The 17,214-nt window shown below is 35.7% G+C and overlaps 1 protein-coding gene across 2 annotated transcripts in view; it reads left to right on the forward strand.

Moving 5' to 3' along the window:
• The window catches only part of wake (wide awake), a 492,350-nt gene that overhangs the window by 174,133 nt on the left and 301,003 nt on the right, over positions 1 to 17,214 (forward strand). For both annotated transcript variants that reach the window (XM_065364759.1, XM_065364768.1), the window contains exon 3: positions 13,040 to 13,188. In XM_065364759.1, coding sequence (XP_065220831.1) covers positions 13,040 to 13,188 — 149 coding nt within the window. The remainder of the gene's footprint in view (positions 1 to 13,039; positions 13,189 to 17,214) is intronic.

The following is a 17,214-nucleotide window of genomic DNA, read 5'->3' on the forward strand; positions in this document are numbered from 1 at the left end:
TTTTTTTCGTTGGGGAATCTGTCGTTCTCGAATGATTCATCGATTCTGAGCAAATCGTTCGCGAACGAACCATTTACAATTTTTGTTGATAGATTTGAAAAAGTCAAATTCTACCCCATCATCTTTTTCTGGATTTTTTTTCGTTGGGGAATCAGTCGTTCTCGAATGATTCATTGATTCTGAGCAAATCGTTCGCGAACGATTCTTCTTCTCTGGGCAAATCGTTCGTGAAAGAATCATTTCCAGCTAGTTTTCCGTCCTGTCATTCAGATCAGATTTAAATTCTTAGTGATTCGTTCGTTCGCGAACGAAAATTTCCCTTTCGAGCAAATCGTTCGCGAACAAATTGAACCCAACTGTTGTATGTAGTTTGGTCTTGTTATTTATTCGTGCTTTCAGTGGCTCTTTCGTTCACGAATGATTTTGCTTCTTCCGAGTAAATCGTTCGCGAACGAATCGTTCACAATTTTTATATATGAATTGATAGGAAAGATTTTCGTTTCATCTTGTCGTATATGATTCGATTTACAAAGCATTTAGTCGTTCGCGAATGATCCATCGTTTCCGAGCAAATCGTTCACGAATGATTCTTGTTGTCTGGCAAAACGTTCCTAAAAGAATCATTTTTATAGCCAGTTTTTCGTCCTTTCATTCATACCAAATTTGAGTTTTTGGTGATTCTTTCGTTCGCGAACGATATTTTTCCGTCCGAGCAAATCGTTCGCGAACGAATCATTCACTATTTTTATAGGTACCTAGATCAACAGTTTTTATGATTTAGGTAGTCGTTCTTGAACGATTTGTCAATTTTGAACGAATCATTCGCGAACGAATTGAACCTAGTTTTAAATGATGGTGAATGGAAATTGTCGTAGTTTCGTCCTGTTACGTATATCCAAGTCGAGGTTTCAGTGATTCATTCGTTCGCGAATGATTTTGTTTCCTTTGAGTAAATCATTCGCGAACGAATCATCCACAATTTTTATAGGTTGATTGAAAAAATTTCCGTTTCATCTTGTAGTGTACACGATTTGATTTACAAATGATTCAGTTCTTCTCGAATGATTCATCGTTTCTGACCAAATCGCTCGCAAACGATTCTTCTTTTGTGGTCAAATCGTTCGTGAAAGTAGTAAATTAAAAATTTTTCTGTTTCATTTTTGATTTTCAATGGATTTAGTCGTTTTCGAATGATTCATCCTCTCTGAGCAAATCGTTTGCTAACGAAATCAACTCGCTAGCCTTTGTTGAATTTGTCATTAAATTTATCAATTGGTAAAGTTGTCGATTTCATCTCCCATTTCATTTTTGAAACTCGTTTTATTCTACGTAAAAAAAAAAAATCGGTATTTTTTCCCTCATACCGGTTGGAAAATGTTCGGTCACCCCCTCCCCCTCCCCCTCCCGAAACCCATTGTGAAAAAGAGAAAGCCTTTCTTCGATTTAGAGGACTGCAAGATCACTCCTGGGACTACGCTTCATTAATTTCATTATAAATTAATGTTTACCACCATTTAATCCATTCTTTCCGCAAACATCGTTATTCGTTGATAATTGTCGCTAATTTTTGAAAAGCGAACAAACAGAAGGAAAATAAAAAAGGTGAATCAAAAGCGACGAATAAGAAAGCAACAAAAGCGAAAGTATTATTTAAATGAACTGGTCGGAGGAATAGGCTACAGTAAATAATAACGCAGCAGGATGACTATGTCGAGTTTGAAAAAAAAAGACCTAAAGGTGGTGCGAGGCAAGACGCGTCGGCGCCGACCTTATTTCTCGTGTACATTTTACAAAATTATACACGACGACGAGAGGTTAAACGTAAGTTTACTCATTTCGATGAATATCGCAAAGGCGTTAATTTGGCGACACGTGGTTTTGCGCTCTTACCATTGTTTGATTACGCACATTAAAACCAAAAACCGAACTCGGTTACCTTAAAGCTGTTTCAATAATCCTGAGACCTTCGGTTTTAGAGCACAGTTTACTCGTAGATGTAGATAAGACGCGAGGAGATGATCAAGGATCAGGGGGAGGGGGGGGGCTATTCGACGATGATGGAATACAGAATTGAAGTTTTACGAGCGAGCGAATTTTGCCAAAAAGCCATTACTCTTATCCGCAAACGTTGCATTGCGCCTTAGCCCCCCGTCCCCCTCCCCTTCTATAAGGTTAATTCGTTAAATTCAAATTGTCGTATCGTATCGTATTTTATAAGTTGGCCAATAAAGTCTCTCGAGCAAAGTTTTAGGAGGTTGCAATAGCGCAGCACCATTTGTAGCATTAGCGAAACTTTTCATTATAGATGGTATTAAGCTTTACCGCGAGTAGTACGAAACTTAGCCTGAAAATGACTTCAATTGCGATTCAACTATTTACCGCGAAAAAGTCTTCCACTTTTTACCAAAGAGTTTGTTATTGAAACGATAAAAAATTATTAGAAAGCCGATCACCCTCCATCTATTTGTAGGTCGTCGCTCTCGAGTATTTCGAGAAAAAAAAACACCAAAAAAAAAAGATATTAAATCGAAAACGGCGATGGCGATTCTTCGATTGTTTTTTATTACATCTTTTCTTTTTTTTTTTTCAATTAGTATAAGCTTTTAGCGATGAATTGCGGAAGCCACTTTTCAAAGGTCGGATTGCTATTTCAACGCAGCGTTTTCTAATTAACTGCGACTTTTGGACGACTTAATGACAGAAAAGAAATGAAAAAAATTCCTACAGCCATTTAAATTTAGAGACGAATGCCAACAATGTGAAAAAAAATCAATCTTTAAAATGTAATTTAAAAATGCACTTGGAAAAAGAATTCCACCTGCTTAATTGCCTCGTCGTCATTTATCGACGAATTACGAATGTAACTTACTCGTATATAACAAAAGTTAAGCTTCGTATAGTTTAGATTTTCCTCCCTTCGATAATTATATTGTGGAGCGAGTTTAATGGTTGAATAAGTCGCTGTTGGGGTTTTTCATATATTACGAATCGTTGTTACCCATGAGAGAGCTCGGCTCTACTATTTCTTCGCTCGTTTTGATGAATCTTCTCATATATGTTGAAAAATTTTTTAATAAAAGTAAATTAACATTTGGGCTGAAATTTATTTAATTAAATTTTCTCAACGTTGAAAAATATGTTAGTAAATTTTATGATAATGGAAATTATACGAGATACTTGACGAAAGCAATTTCCGCTTAATTTAAAAAAACTTGGTATTTTTATGATAACGAAACTGTACTTTGGTCTGACCTTTTCTTCCCCCGTATGCTTGGATCGAATATTCGCAGAAAATGAAGTAGGTATATCGAAGTAAACTGTGATAATTTTTTATGGTGAATTTTTGGAATTTTGGGCATTTTAGAAACGGAGACTTTATTTTTTCAGATTATATCGATTACGAAGGAAGTTGTATGAGCTCGAGGGTGATTTTTGATTAGATTTTCTTTTAAGTGGAAGACAGTCCGAGACTTTTAATCATCATTTGAGGATTTAAAGTACGCTGGGCTATTAGAGATAGGTTTAATAGCAATGCCAATTTGTATAACACATACGTTTATTCATGATTATGTACAATGATAGAATAATATACTCGAGTATAAATGGTAACTAAGTTGCTACGTACGTGGAGATAACAATTGAATAGGTGGGGGTATTGACGGATACTAAAGTCTCCTCTTGCGCAAAAATTTCAAAAATTGATAATTAAATAGAAAATAGAATATAAAATTGAATAAACACAATAGAATAAATAATTACTTAGAAAAAAATGATCAAAAAATAGTAGAAAATAAATAGAAAAATATTTGAAAAAAAGTATGTACAATTTTATTATTGAACGTAATTGTCCAGATATCTCGGCCTTTTACGTTCCCTTGAAGATAGTTGACGCATAATTGGAGGTGGACATCTTGCCTGTTGATTTTGACTCGATTGTGCTGGTACAGCATCTGTATTTGACGTATTTGAAGATAAAATCCTTCGTAACGGAGTCAACAGAGTTTTCTACGTTCAATGAGGTTCAACTACTTCAGGTACTGGTTCATCCGCGAATGAAACTTTCCGCAAACCTTGTCGGAGCTGATTGATATGTTGTTTGATTTTATAACGGGTATCGAACTCGACTAGATAATGGAGATTTCCCATTTTCTGGGCAATCTCTCCTGGACGCCATTGAGGTTTATTATTCGAATAATATCGTGCTTGAACACGATCTCCAGGTTGAAAATGACGCGTTCCTTTAAAATTTGATTTGATATTTTGTTCTGGTTTAACTGGAAAAATCGCGTCTAATTGAATGCGTAATTTTCGATTTAGGTATAACTCAGCTGGAGATTTTCCATTTTTCAACGGCGTTGCTTGATAGCGCATTAGAATTTGTTGTAATTTCTCATTCATCAGCTGCAAGTTGTCTGCTGAAGATAAATGTTTCTTCAGAGTTTGAATGTTTCTTTCTGTTAGCCCATTGGTAGCAGAATGACCAGGAGCGATGAACTTCTGAGAAATACTTCGATTTTTACAATAATTCGAAAATGTTTCATTGGTGAAGATAGTAGCGTTGTCTGAAATGATTATTTCAGGGAATCCAGTTCAAGCAAACATTTGATTCAGCATTTCGATAGTTGATTCGGAAGAGGGTGCATTTCTTTGGCAGCCAACCTCCATCCATTTTGATTTCACATCAACAACGACTAGAAAATGATACCCTTGAAAAGGACCGGCATAATCGATATGAATGCGCTGCCAATTGCTGCTAGGCTCGTCCCAAGGGTGTAATGGAGCTTTTGCAGGACTTTTCTGAGCTGCGGCACATTTTCCACAATCTCTCACCATATGCTCGATATCTTTATCGATGTTTTTCCAGTATAGATATTTTCGAGCTAACTGTTTCATTTTTATTACTCCAATGTGCGTATGATGGAGTTCGTTGAGAGCGATTTTTCGAAGGGATTCTGGAATTACAATTCGATGACCTCTGTAAACTACACCGTCGTCGATTGTGAATAAGCTGTCTGCATCACTAGTTGATTGTAGATTTCAAATAATTTGCTGGATTTCGTTATCTCTTGCAGATTTACTTTTGATTCCATCGTACTTAAGGGTATTCGAAGAGATTTGATGTATGGTGGTGAGAAGAATTTGATGAACTTCTTCTCCAATCGAATCAGGTACATAATTTGGCACAATAGGAACTGGAGCACTAGATAAACAATCAACGTGATCATTTTCATCTCCCTTCTTATGGATGGTTTCGTAATCGAAGCTTGATAGGAACGCAGCATACCTTTGTAATCGAGCAGACGTCATTTCTGGTAGGGAAGCATCTTGATGAAAAATTCGAGTAAGCGGACGATTATCACTGATGAGCTGGAATTTTTGTCCAAAAAGGTACTGGAAAAAGTGCTTTACCACGAAGACAATCGCGAGAGCTTCTCGATCTAGCTGAGAGTAATTTTTCTCAGCACTGGTTAATGCTCTGGAACCTTATGCAATTGGATGCTCTTTACCATCGATGATAAGTGATAAAATTCTGGCAATTCCAACTGGACTTGCGTCACAAGCAAGTCGGACTGGTAAGGCAGGATTGAACGGTGTAAGTACTCAATCACTGGCAATTTCTTCCTTTAGACATTCAACGCAATTTGAGCATCATTATCCCACACAAAAGGTGTCTTTTCATTGAGCAATTTACCTAATGGTGCTGTCAATGTAGAATGGTTGGGAATGAATCTCGAATAATGTGTCACCATACCAACGAATCTACGGACTTCTTCTTCGCCATTTGGGATTGGCATCTGCGTAATCGCTGTGACTTTTGAAGGCGATTTCTTGATTTTGTTGAATTTGACGATGTGTCCCAAATACTCGATACTTTCGGCGAAAAATACGCATTTGCTGGCGTTGAGATGTAGGTTGAATTTTTGTAGTTCTTTCAGAACTTCAATAAGTGCTGCTGGACATTCTTGTAACGTAGCTCCATACACAACGATGTCATCGAAATACCAGATGACATTACAAAGTTTCTTTAAAATTCGATGAAGGAAACGATTGAATTCGGCCAGAGCTGTCTTGATACCAAACAATAGTCGATTCACCTTGAATGTGCCAAATGGTGTTGTTATCCTTTGAATTTCACTCGATTTGTCATCTACCATAAGATGTAGATAAGCCTTGAATAGGTCTGGACGACAGAAATATTTCGCATTGCACAGCTTGTGTAGCGTTTCTTCAATCTTGTTGATAGGAAAATGAGCGTCTTTCAGAACTTTATTTACGCTGATTTTGTAGTCTACACAAAGTTGAACACTTCCATCCGCTTTTAAGATAACAACTAGCGGAGAACCCCAATCACTCGTTTCCGTTTTCGTGATAATACCGGCTGCTTCTAGATCATTGAGTTCCTTTTCAACGAGTTCTGATAAGGCATAGGGTAACGAACGTTTTTTGTGGTACACTAGTTTGGCACCTTCTCGGAGCTGGTGGTGCACTTTGTAGTCAGGAACACAACCAACTTTACTTTTGAATAGGTCTTTGAATTGGTCAACGATATCGTTCGAACTGACATTATTGATCGAATCTGGAGTAATATCAAGAGAATTTTTCTCATCAATTTCTTCAAGTTTGATTTTTAGACATCGGATCCAATTTTGGCCTAACACAGGCGCATACTGGTCTGGTACAACGTAGATATCTTCTTGTATTGTATTTCCATTGTAGGATGCAGAAACAGTGACTTTTCCATCTGGTTTGAACACATCACTGGTGTAGGCTCGAAGCGTCATGGTAGTAGGCTCTAAATCTCGATTAATATTCAATTGATCATACAGCTGACGTGGTATCAACGTGTATTTGCAACCTGAGTCTACTTCGATCATCACTGGATTATTTTCGATATTGACGTAGATGAAATAACAATCATCTTCACCTCCGTCTTTGCATTTGTAGACTTCTTCGCAAATTTTGGCGTTAAAACTTCTGATATTGAAAATTTTAATTTTTTGCTTCACAAATTGTATGTTTTCTGAAGCTTTCGCACTCGCTTCGATCGGGCGAAATCGAAAATGTTCTGTTCTCTTTTTAAATTGCATTTTCAAAAATTGCATTTTTTTTCCGATTTCAATACCAACCTTGCAATAGAACAATTCTCTGTCACGTATATTTAAAAGCATCACTTTTAAGTTTTAAACAAAAAAATATTCAACATTTTTATTTCCAACTCCCCCTTCCAAAGTTTGTTCGAATCACAGCTGGTCAATTAGAATGAAAAATGCTGATGATTGAGGGCGGGGGGGGGGGGTCGGGGTAAGATGGTGGAAAATTTCAGTTTTACTCTCCCCTCCTCCTCCCTCCACGACATCACTTCGTTACGCCTCTGCCTCTCAAGAATCAATACTTATCAATCAAATTATTCTTCAATAAAAAAAGATAAAAAGGGTAGCTGGATAAAGAAAGCCCCAACATTTTAGGCAGCAAAATTTGAGCAAAAATATTAAATATTGTTTACCAAATTGTACGTATTAAGAAACTCGTTGTGTACTCAGTCAACCTTTGAAGTATTGTAAATGGAATAACGTTTTCGAGAAAATATTTACTCTTCTTTTTATAAACGAGCTTTTGAAAAATGTGTATTTTTTTCTGTGTTGTAGTATTTCAAACGGTTTAATATAATTTGATGATTTGCATGAATAAATTATCGTATTCGTTTTCCCGAATTAGTATTGTTCAATTCGTATAAGTATTATGCCTGATTCAGCTACGCCTTCGTATCTTGGCAGAATATGTACTTACCTTACTTATATTTTCTCAGATACTTCTTATGTCTGCATGAGTGCTGTAGATTGATGATTTTATTAACGCGTTACGTAAGCAGCTAAAGAAGAAAAAAAATGGTCGAATATTTAATTTAAAACGAATTAACGTATACTAAAGAAAGCTGGATTAGGATTTATGCAGCTCGTATAATATCTCACGTCTCGTAGATATATACTTAGACTCGTGCGGAGACACGCTGAGATGAAATATAAGCCGGCTTTTAATTAAGGCCAAGAGCACCGATGTGATGGAAAAATTATGGCAAAAAATTCTTTTACGATGGAGCTCATCATCACCACTCGTACGATATTATTTTATGTATGAGACGACTACTACGAGTATTAATTTCATCATTGTTAGTTACACGTGTGACCTGATGAGCTGTGTAGCTTGGTTTTTATACATCAGTTACAATAAGTCGAGTAATCGATCAGCCTTTTTGAACTTTAATTTTGCGTGACAGTGGGAACCCGTTTAAATTTATATTTTTCCGATAGATATACATTCGTATAGCTGTAATTTGGTAAACGCGCGGGGGAGTAAAGATATAGAAGAGTGTGGTCACGGTGCTCGAACATTTTCATCAAATTTTCGCGGCAATTGGCGTTTTATGCGATGGGTATTGGGTAGGTACTACTACTACCGTCGTTGAGGAGAGGTTTTCGAGGTTTAGTTCATAATTGCGTGTTTCGTCGTTGAATTATTCATTAGAATTAGTCGAGCTTTCATTCTCCGCTGGTTTCTTTTGTAAACATTGAAACGACGAGAACGAGCGACGTTTGGACTCTTTATTTATTTCTTGTAACGAACTTATAGTTACTCGGGTTCTGTATGTCTGGATTTCGATTTTTTTTACGACTCCGTTGGTTGCATGAGAGCAAAAGGATAACTGATTCCATGAAAATATTTTTAACCCTTGCTCCTTGCAGAATGCTTCGCCAATGAAAAATTCCAGTGGTAAAGGTTGATCTAGCCCGAGCGAAGCGAGGACGAAAATTGTGAAAAATTGATAATTCGAAACGTAGAATATGATTTTTCTTTACTCCTGGCGCAGAACCCCAGCTTACTGGGAACTTATTTTTCAACTCTTCGTGAATCGATTGCATTTCGTTAAATTCATTCTCGCGCTTTTCTGGTATCTATTTATTTGATATCCATGATACTTTCCGTGCATTCCATGATTTTGCTCCCCTCTTGGCGTAGAACTTCAGCCTATTTACTAATTACTGAGCGCATTTTTCAAATGAAATCTGTAAATCTAAAATCTCAAAATCTCAAATTTTAATACATACCTATCTGAAATCTCAAAATCTAAAGTCTCAAATTCTAAAATCTCAAAATTCTTAAATCTGAAATCTCAAATTCTGGAATCTGCAAATCTGTAGACTAAAAATCTGAAATCTCAAAATCTGTAAACTGAAGATCTAAAGTCTCAAATTATAAAATCTCAAAATCTGAAATCATAGAATGTCAATTCTCAAATTCTGGAATCTGCAAATCTCAAATCTCAAAATCAAAAAATCGGAAATCTGAAAATCTGAAATCACAAAATCTAAAATCTGAACATCCAAAATTTCAAATTTGAAGATCTGAAATCCGAATATCTGAAATCTGAAAATCGCAAGTCTCAAATTCTAGAATCTCAAAATGTCAAATATCAAATTCTAAAATCTCTAATTCTGAAATCAGAAAATCTGAAACCTGAAAATGTGAAATCTCAAAAACAGAAATCTCAAATTTCAATATCTGAAAACCGGAAATCTAAAAATCCGAAAACTGAAAATCTGAAATCTCAAGATCTGTAAGCTGAAAATCTGAAATCCGAAAATCTGAAAGCTGAAAATCCAAAAATTTGAAAACTGAAAATCTGAAAACTGTATTTGAAATCTGAAAGTCTAAAATCTCAAAATCTGTAATCTGAAAATCTAAAGTCTCAAATTCTAAAATCTGAAAATCTGAAATCTTAGAATGTCAAATCTCAAATTCTGGAATCTGCAAATGTGAAAACTGAAAATCTGACATCGGAAAATCTGTAATCTGCAAATCTCAAAATCTGAAATCTCAAAATCTTAAAGCTGAAAATGTGAAATCTGAAAGCTGAAAATCTGAAACTGAAAATCTGAAATCACAAAATCTAGAATCTGAACTTCCAAAATTTCAAATTTTAATATCTGAAGATCTGAAATCCGAATGTCAGAAAGCTGAAAATATGAAATCTACCAATCTGAAATCTGAAAATCTCAAGTCGTCAAGTCTCAAATTCTAAAATCTAGAATTCTTAATTATAAAATCTCATATTCTGAAATCTGCTAATCTCAAATCTGAAAGATTAAAATCTGCAATCAAAAAATCTAAAATCTGCAAATCTGCGATTTGAAAATTGAAAATCTGAAATCTAAAATCCCGAAAACTGAAAATCTGAAATCTCAAGATCTGTAAGCTGAAAATTTGAAATGTCAAATTCTGAAATCCGTAATTCTGAAATCTGAGAATCTTGAATCTGAAAATCACAAACCTGAAAATCACAAATCTCAAATTCTAGAATCTCAAAATGTCAAATTCTGAAATCAGAAAATCTGAAATCTAAAATCCCGAAAACTGAAAATCTGAAATCTCAAGATCTGAAAGCTGAAAATTTGAAATTTCAAAATCTGAAATCTGAGAATCTTGAATCTGAAAATCACAAACCTGAAAATCACAAATCTCAAATTCTAGAATCTCAAAATGTCAAATTCTGAAATCAGAAAATCTGAAACCTGAAAATTTAAAATTTGAAACCTGAAAATTTAAAATCTGAAATCTAAAATTCCGAAAACTGAAAATCTGAAATCTCAAGATCTGAAAGCTGAAAATTTGAAATTTCAAAATCTGAAATCTGAGAATCTTGAATCTGAAAATCACAAACCTGAAAATCACAAATCTCAAATTCTAGGATCTCAAAATGTCAAATTCTGAAATCAGAAAATCTGAAACCTGAAAATTTAAAATCTGAAAATCTTGAATTGGAATATCTGAAGTCTCAAAATCATTGTAAAATCTGAAAATCTGAAATCTTAAAATCTCAAGTCTCAAAATTCTAAAATCTTAAATTCTGGAATCTGAAAATCTGAATTCTGAAATCTCAAATTCTGAAATCTGATAATCTCAAATCTGAAAGATTAAATTCTGCCATCAAACAATTATGCAAATCTGCAAATCTGCTACTTGAAAATTGAAAATCTGAAATTTCAAATTTTAATTTCTGAAAATCTGAAATCTAAAAATCCGAAAACTGAAAATCTGAAATTTCAAGATTTGAAAGCTGAAAATTTGAAGTCTCAAAATCTGGAATCCGTAATTCTGAAAATCTTGAATCTAAAAAATCACAAATCTCAAATTCTAGAATCTCAAAATGTCAAATGTTAAATTCTGAAATTAGAAATTCTGAAATTAGAAAATCTGAAACCTGAAAATTTAAAATCTGAAAATCTGACATTGAAATATCTGAAATCTCAAAATCAGAAATCTCAAATTGTAAAATCTGAAAATTTGAAAAAATTTAAAATCTGAAAATATGATATCTACAAATCTAAAATTTGAAAATCTGAAATTTGTAATATCTAAAAACTCAAAATCTGAAATCTGAAATCTGATAATCTCATGTCTCAAATTCTAATATGTATCTCAAAATCAGAAATAGGTATCAATTTTCAAAATCTCAAATTCTGAAATTCCAATATCTAGAATCTGAAAATCTGAAATCTGACGTTCTAAAATCTGAAATGTGAAATCTGGAATGTGCAAATCTGAAATCTGTAATTTTTTGGGAAAAAATTGAGAATGAGCCCTTACCACCATCTTTTCCTCTCTCAATGATATTGTACCCCCATATTAACACAAACAAAAAATCGATAAATAATGTCCATCTTTGAGGAGGGTGCGTGAAAAATTATGAAATTTTCACAGATTATGAGCATCATAATAATAGGGGCATTTTCAATTTTTTTTTCAAATTGAAAATTTAAAAAATTCAGGTTTAAAAAAACTTCACTTTGAATTTTTAAAATTTTTGAAAATGTTTTCAATTGAATAGGTTTGTTAAAAATGCCAACAAAAAAAATGTTCTCAAGTTGGAGCAGTTCCAAGCAATTAGACTCCAGCTTTGAGCATTATCAAGAAAAATTTCAATCGCTTAAGAAACAACATAATCAGCTGTCTCAGCGGGGGAGGGGGCATCAATGATAGCAATTTTCCTCCGTTCCAGATGTGAAAAATTTCTCCAAAAAAAGTGTTCAAAATTGGAGGAACCAAACCCAAACTTGGGCTGAGCCAATCGCAAATTTTTTAGAATTGAAAAGCTGGTTTCATTTAATCTTAAAAATTAGGTATTGTGCCATCGAAAAATTATGCAATATGTTCTTTGAAGGGGGGAGGGGAGGGGAGGGGGTCAATCAAAGCACGCTGAATTATTTTTCAGTTCACCCTTTTGTAAAAATAAAGTCAATTGAGCATCCTACTGGAAATCTTCCCTGCATAATTACGCTCGAAAATTATGAAAATTTTAAATCACCTATACCCTCGAAAAAATTGTAATTTTCTTCGCAGTTACTTAAAATATATGCCACTGGTCGCGTACTACGTTACCTACTTTTCTTAGAATAAATTAAGTAATATTATGGACGTGGGTATTTTTCGAAACAATGCTATCGCAGCTTTTTTATTCGAACGTCGTGCTCGCTTCGAGAATATTTCGACTTTTTTTTCAGCCATCGGCTAAAATACGAGCGGCCTTGTTCGGTGGAAGAAAAGTTGGCAATTTTGTCATGTGTTGGTTCGACCTTGACCATAAAAATTTCCTAACGTGCCATGTTTTATCTCGGTCGAATATCAGTTATCTTGTTCAGCTCCAGTTGTACTGGTACTCTATGAAAAAGAAATATGTACTTTAGATTTGGTGAAATGAAAAAACAGCAACATTTACGCAACCGACTGTGACGATCTGTAAATTTCGCTATTTTTTTTCCTCTCGCCAAACCGAAGTCGTTTTTTTCACCGAAAAAGTATATTTTCGTTAAAGATTGAGCGAAAAATATAACGCTAACGTTGCTCGCATCCCTCGGGGGAAATGTTTACCTTTAATTGGAACTGATATATCGCAGTTTTAATTACACTTTACCATCTCGCAAGTTGAAAAAAACTCCCACCTAGTTATTTTAATAATGAAAAAATTGTGTTTTTTTCTTTGCAGCTCGGCTGTTACTGAAGAAGCAGCACACGGCAATGATGTAAAAGTTTTCAGAAAACGACCGCCTCCGTTGGTGCGTTCGAGAACTTTACCGGCCATCGTCGTACCTGGTCTGAATATTTTACAAGCTCAAATTGAATCGAAGTATAAAGGTAAAACTTTTAATGTTCGCTAGAGTACTGTTATTTTGGCGGTGGAAAATTTTTTATTGAAAAACCTCCTGTTTGGTTTTTAATTAATTATGTTTACCTGCCCGAGTCGTTGTGGATCGCTTACGTAAATTTACTCGCGAAAGCGAACGCTATTGTGGTTAGAAGAATACGTGGGTGAATCCTTGGAATTTTTTCTCTATGCAGAAGAGCAACAACTTGTATGGAAGGGAGATGAGGGTTTAGTCCGGTATATGACAATAGGATAACTGTACACCTCCCCCTCCCATCACACATCCACTGGGGCAACTTTTTTCTTGAATGGGACATTCTAAGGAACAGTTTATTGTCAACTTGCTAAAAAAAAGTTGGCCTTACTAACAAAATGGCGGCCATTTTGATTGACAGGTCAGCCAAGGTCGCAGATTATGCCTTCCAAAAGACCAAAAAATCTTGCAAAAATTCGTCACCTGCCAAAATTTCAAATGCGGAAGTGTATTTATTGATTTTTGGTAAATTTGTGAAAGTCTACGTTCAAAAAGGGGGAAAAAATCAAAATTTTACCAAAGTGACATAGAAAGCTAAAATTTGGCATATAGCCTAGTTTTGACCCTCCAAGTCGATTAAAAACAGTTTCAAACTGTTTCGAGCACTCCTGGAGCCTCCAGCAGATTTTTGAAACTTGAAATTTCCACAAAATTTTATCAGATAATGTTGGAAAATTCGAAATTCACGCTGCACTCCAACTTGAACACGCCATTAAGTCGACAGATTGTGAGTTCAAGTCATTTTGGAGCCTCCAGCAACTGTTGGAAAATTCTTGATGCCTCCAGTAAATTTTAGAAACTTGAAAGTCCCACGATATTTCATCAAAATGTACATATAGTTGGGAAGCCGAAATTCATTCTGTAACCTAATTTCAATACGCTAGCTATGAAGTTGACAGCAGGTAAATTTGAAATCGTTTTGGAGCCTCCAGCGACTTTTTGTAAATTACTGGAGCCTCCAGCAGATTTTTCAACGATCGGAATTTCTATAAAATTTTGCCAAACACTCAGCACTCCAATTTCTACGCGCTATCAAGTCAACTGCCGAAGGTTCAAGTTATTCTGGAGCCTCCAGCGACTTTTTGAAAATTTTTGGAGCCTCCAGTGCAGTTGCGAAGCCGAAATTCATTCTGTAAACTAATGTTAATACGCTATGAAGTAGACTGCAGGTAGATTTCAAGTTGTTTTGGAGCCTCCACCGACTGCTTGGGAATTACTGGAGCCTCCAGCAGATTTTTCAACGATCGGAATTTCCATAAAATTTTACCAAACACTCTGTACTCCAATTTTTACGTGCTATCAAGTCGACTGCAGATAGGTTCAAGCCATTTATTAGCCTCCAGCGACTTGAAAAAATTCCTGGAGCCTCCAGCAGATTTGTAAAACCTGAAATTTCCTTCAAAATTTCATCAAAAAGAGTTGGAAATCCACGCACTCCGACTTGAACACGTTATCAAGTTAATTTCTGGTGAGTTCAAGTCATTTTGGAGCCTCCAGCGAATATTTTAAAATTCTTGGAGCCTCTAGTGCAGTTGGGTACCTGAAATTCATTGTGTAAAGTAACTTAAATTCACTATGAACTCGACTGCAGGTAGATTTTCATTCGTTTTGAAGCCTCCAGTGACATTTAGAAATCGCTGGAGCCTCCAGCAGATTTTTCAATGCTGGAAATTTCCATAAATTTTTACCAATTAAGCTGGAAATCCAAAATTTAACCTTCAATCCAATTTCAACACGCTGTCAAGTCGACTGCCTGTAGGTTCAAGTTATTCTGGAGCCTCCAGTGACTTTTTGTGAATTCTTGGAGCCTCCAGTAGAGTAATGAAACAATAAATTTTCGCAATACTTCATGAAATGCAGTTGGATAGCTGAAATTCATTCTTTAAACTAATTTCAATACACTGTGAAGGGTACTGCAGGTAGATTTCAAGTCGTTTTGGAGCCTCCAGCGACTTTTTGTGAACTGCTGGAGGCTCCAGCAGATTTTTCAACGTTTGGAATTTTCATAAAATTTTACTAAACACTCTGTACTCCAATTTTTACGCGCTATGAAGTCGATTGCAGATAGGTTCAAGTCATTTATTAGCCTCTAGTGATTTAAAAAATTCCTGGAGCCTCCAGCAGATTTGTAAAACTTGAAACTCCCTCGAAATTTCATCAAATAGAGTTGGAAATCCACGCACTCCGACTTGAACACGTTATCAAGTTGATTGCTGGTGAGTTCAAGTCATTTTGGAGCCTCCAGCGACTATTTTAAAATTCTTGAAGCCTCCAGTGCAGTTGGGTACCCGAAATTCATTGTGTAAAGTAACTTAAATTCGCTATGAACTCGACTGCAGGTAGATTTTCAGTCGTTTTGAAGCCTCCAGTGACATTTAGAAATCGCTGGAGCCCCCAGCAGATTTTTCAATGCTGGAAATTTCCATAAATTTTTACCAATTAGGCTGGAAATCCAAAATTTAACCTTCAATCCAATTTCAACACGCTGTCAAGTCGACTGCCTGTAGGTTCAAGTTATTCTGGAGCCTCCAGTGACTTTTTGTGAATTCTTGGAGCCTCCAGTAGAGTATTGAAACAATAAATTTTCGCAATACTTCATCAAATGCAGCTGGTTAGCTGAAATTCATTCTTTGAACTAATTTCAATACACTGTGAAGGGTACTGCAGGTAGATTTCAAGTCGTTTTGGAGCCTCCAGTGACTTTTTGTAAAATACTGGAGCCTCCAGCGGATTTTTCAACGATTGAAATTTCCATAAAGTTTCACCAAACACTCTGTACTCCAATTTCTTCGCGCTATCAAGTCGACTGCAGACAGGTTCAAGTCATTTATTAGCCTCCAGTGATTTAAAAAATTCCTGGAGCCTCCAGCAGTTTTGTAAAACTTGAAATTTCCTCAAAATTTCATCAGATGGAGTTGGAAATCCAAAATTCGCCCTGCACTCCGACTTGAACATGTTATCAAGTTGACTGCTGGTGAGTTCACGTCATTTTAGAGCCTCCAGCGACTATTTTAAAATTCATGGACCCTCCAGTGCAGTTGGGCAGCCGAAATTCATTCTGTAAAGTAGTTTAAATTCGCTGTGAACTCGACTTCGGGTAGATTTCCAGTCCTTAGGGAGCCTCCAGCGACATTTTGGAAATCGCTGGAGCCTCCAGCAGATTTTTCAATGCTGGAAATTTCCATAAATTTTCACCAAACAAGCTGGAAATCCAAAATTTAACCTGAAATCCAATTTCAACCCGCTGTCAAGTAGACTAGCCTGTAGGTTCAAGTTATTCTGGAGCCTCCAGTAGAATTTTTAAACAATAAAATTTCGCAATTCTTCATCAAATGCAGTTGGATAGCCGAAATTCATTCTTTAACCCAATTTCAATACACTATGAAGGAAACTGCAGGTAGATTTCCAGTCGTTTTAAAGCCTCCAGCGACTTTTTGGGAACTGATGGAGGCTCCAGTAGATTTTTCAACGTTTGGAATTTTCATAATATTTTACCAAACACTCTGCACTCCAATTTCAACGGGCTAGCAAGTCGACTGCAGACAGGTTCAAGTCATTTAAGCCTCCAGCGACTTTTCAACATTTTTTAGAGCCTCCAGCAGATTTGTAAAACTTGAAATTTCATCAAAATTTTACAAAATGGATTCAAAAATTTGAAATTTGCACTGCACTCCAACTTAAACACGCTATCAAGTCAACAGCTGGTGAGTTCAAGTCATTTTGGAGCCTCCGGCGACTTTTTGAAAATATTTGGACCCTCCAGTGCAATTTATAAACCTGAATTCAATCTGTAAACTAATGTCGATACGCTATGAAAGAGACTTCAGGTAGATTTCAAGCCTTTTCGAAACTTCTAGTGACTTTTTGGAAATTACTGGAGCCTCCAGCCGATTTTTCAACAATCGAAATTTCTACAAAATTTTACGCTATAATCCGCACTCCAATTTCTACACGCTGTCTACTCGAATGCAGATGGATTCCA

This window comes from Planococcus citri, chromosome 1 (genome assembly GCF_950023065.1).
Source record: "Planococcus citri chromosome 1, ihPlaCitr1.1, whole genome shotgun sequence".
NCBI lineage: Eukaryota > Metazoa > Arthropoda > Insecta > Hemiptera > Pseudococcidae > Planococcus > Planococcus citri.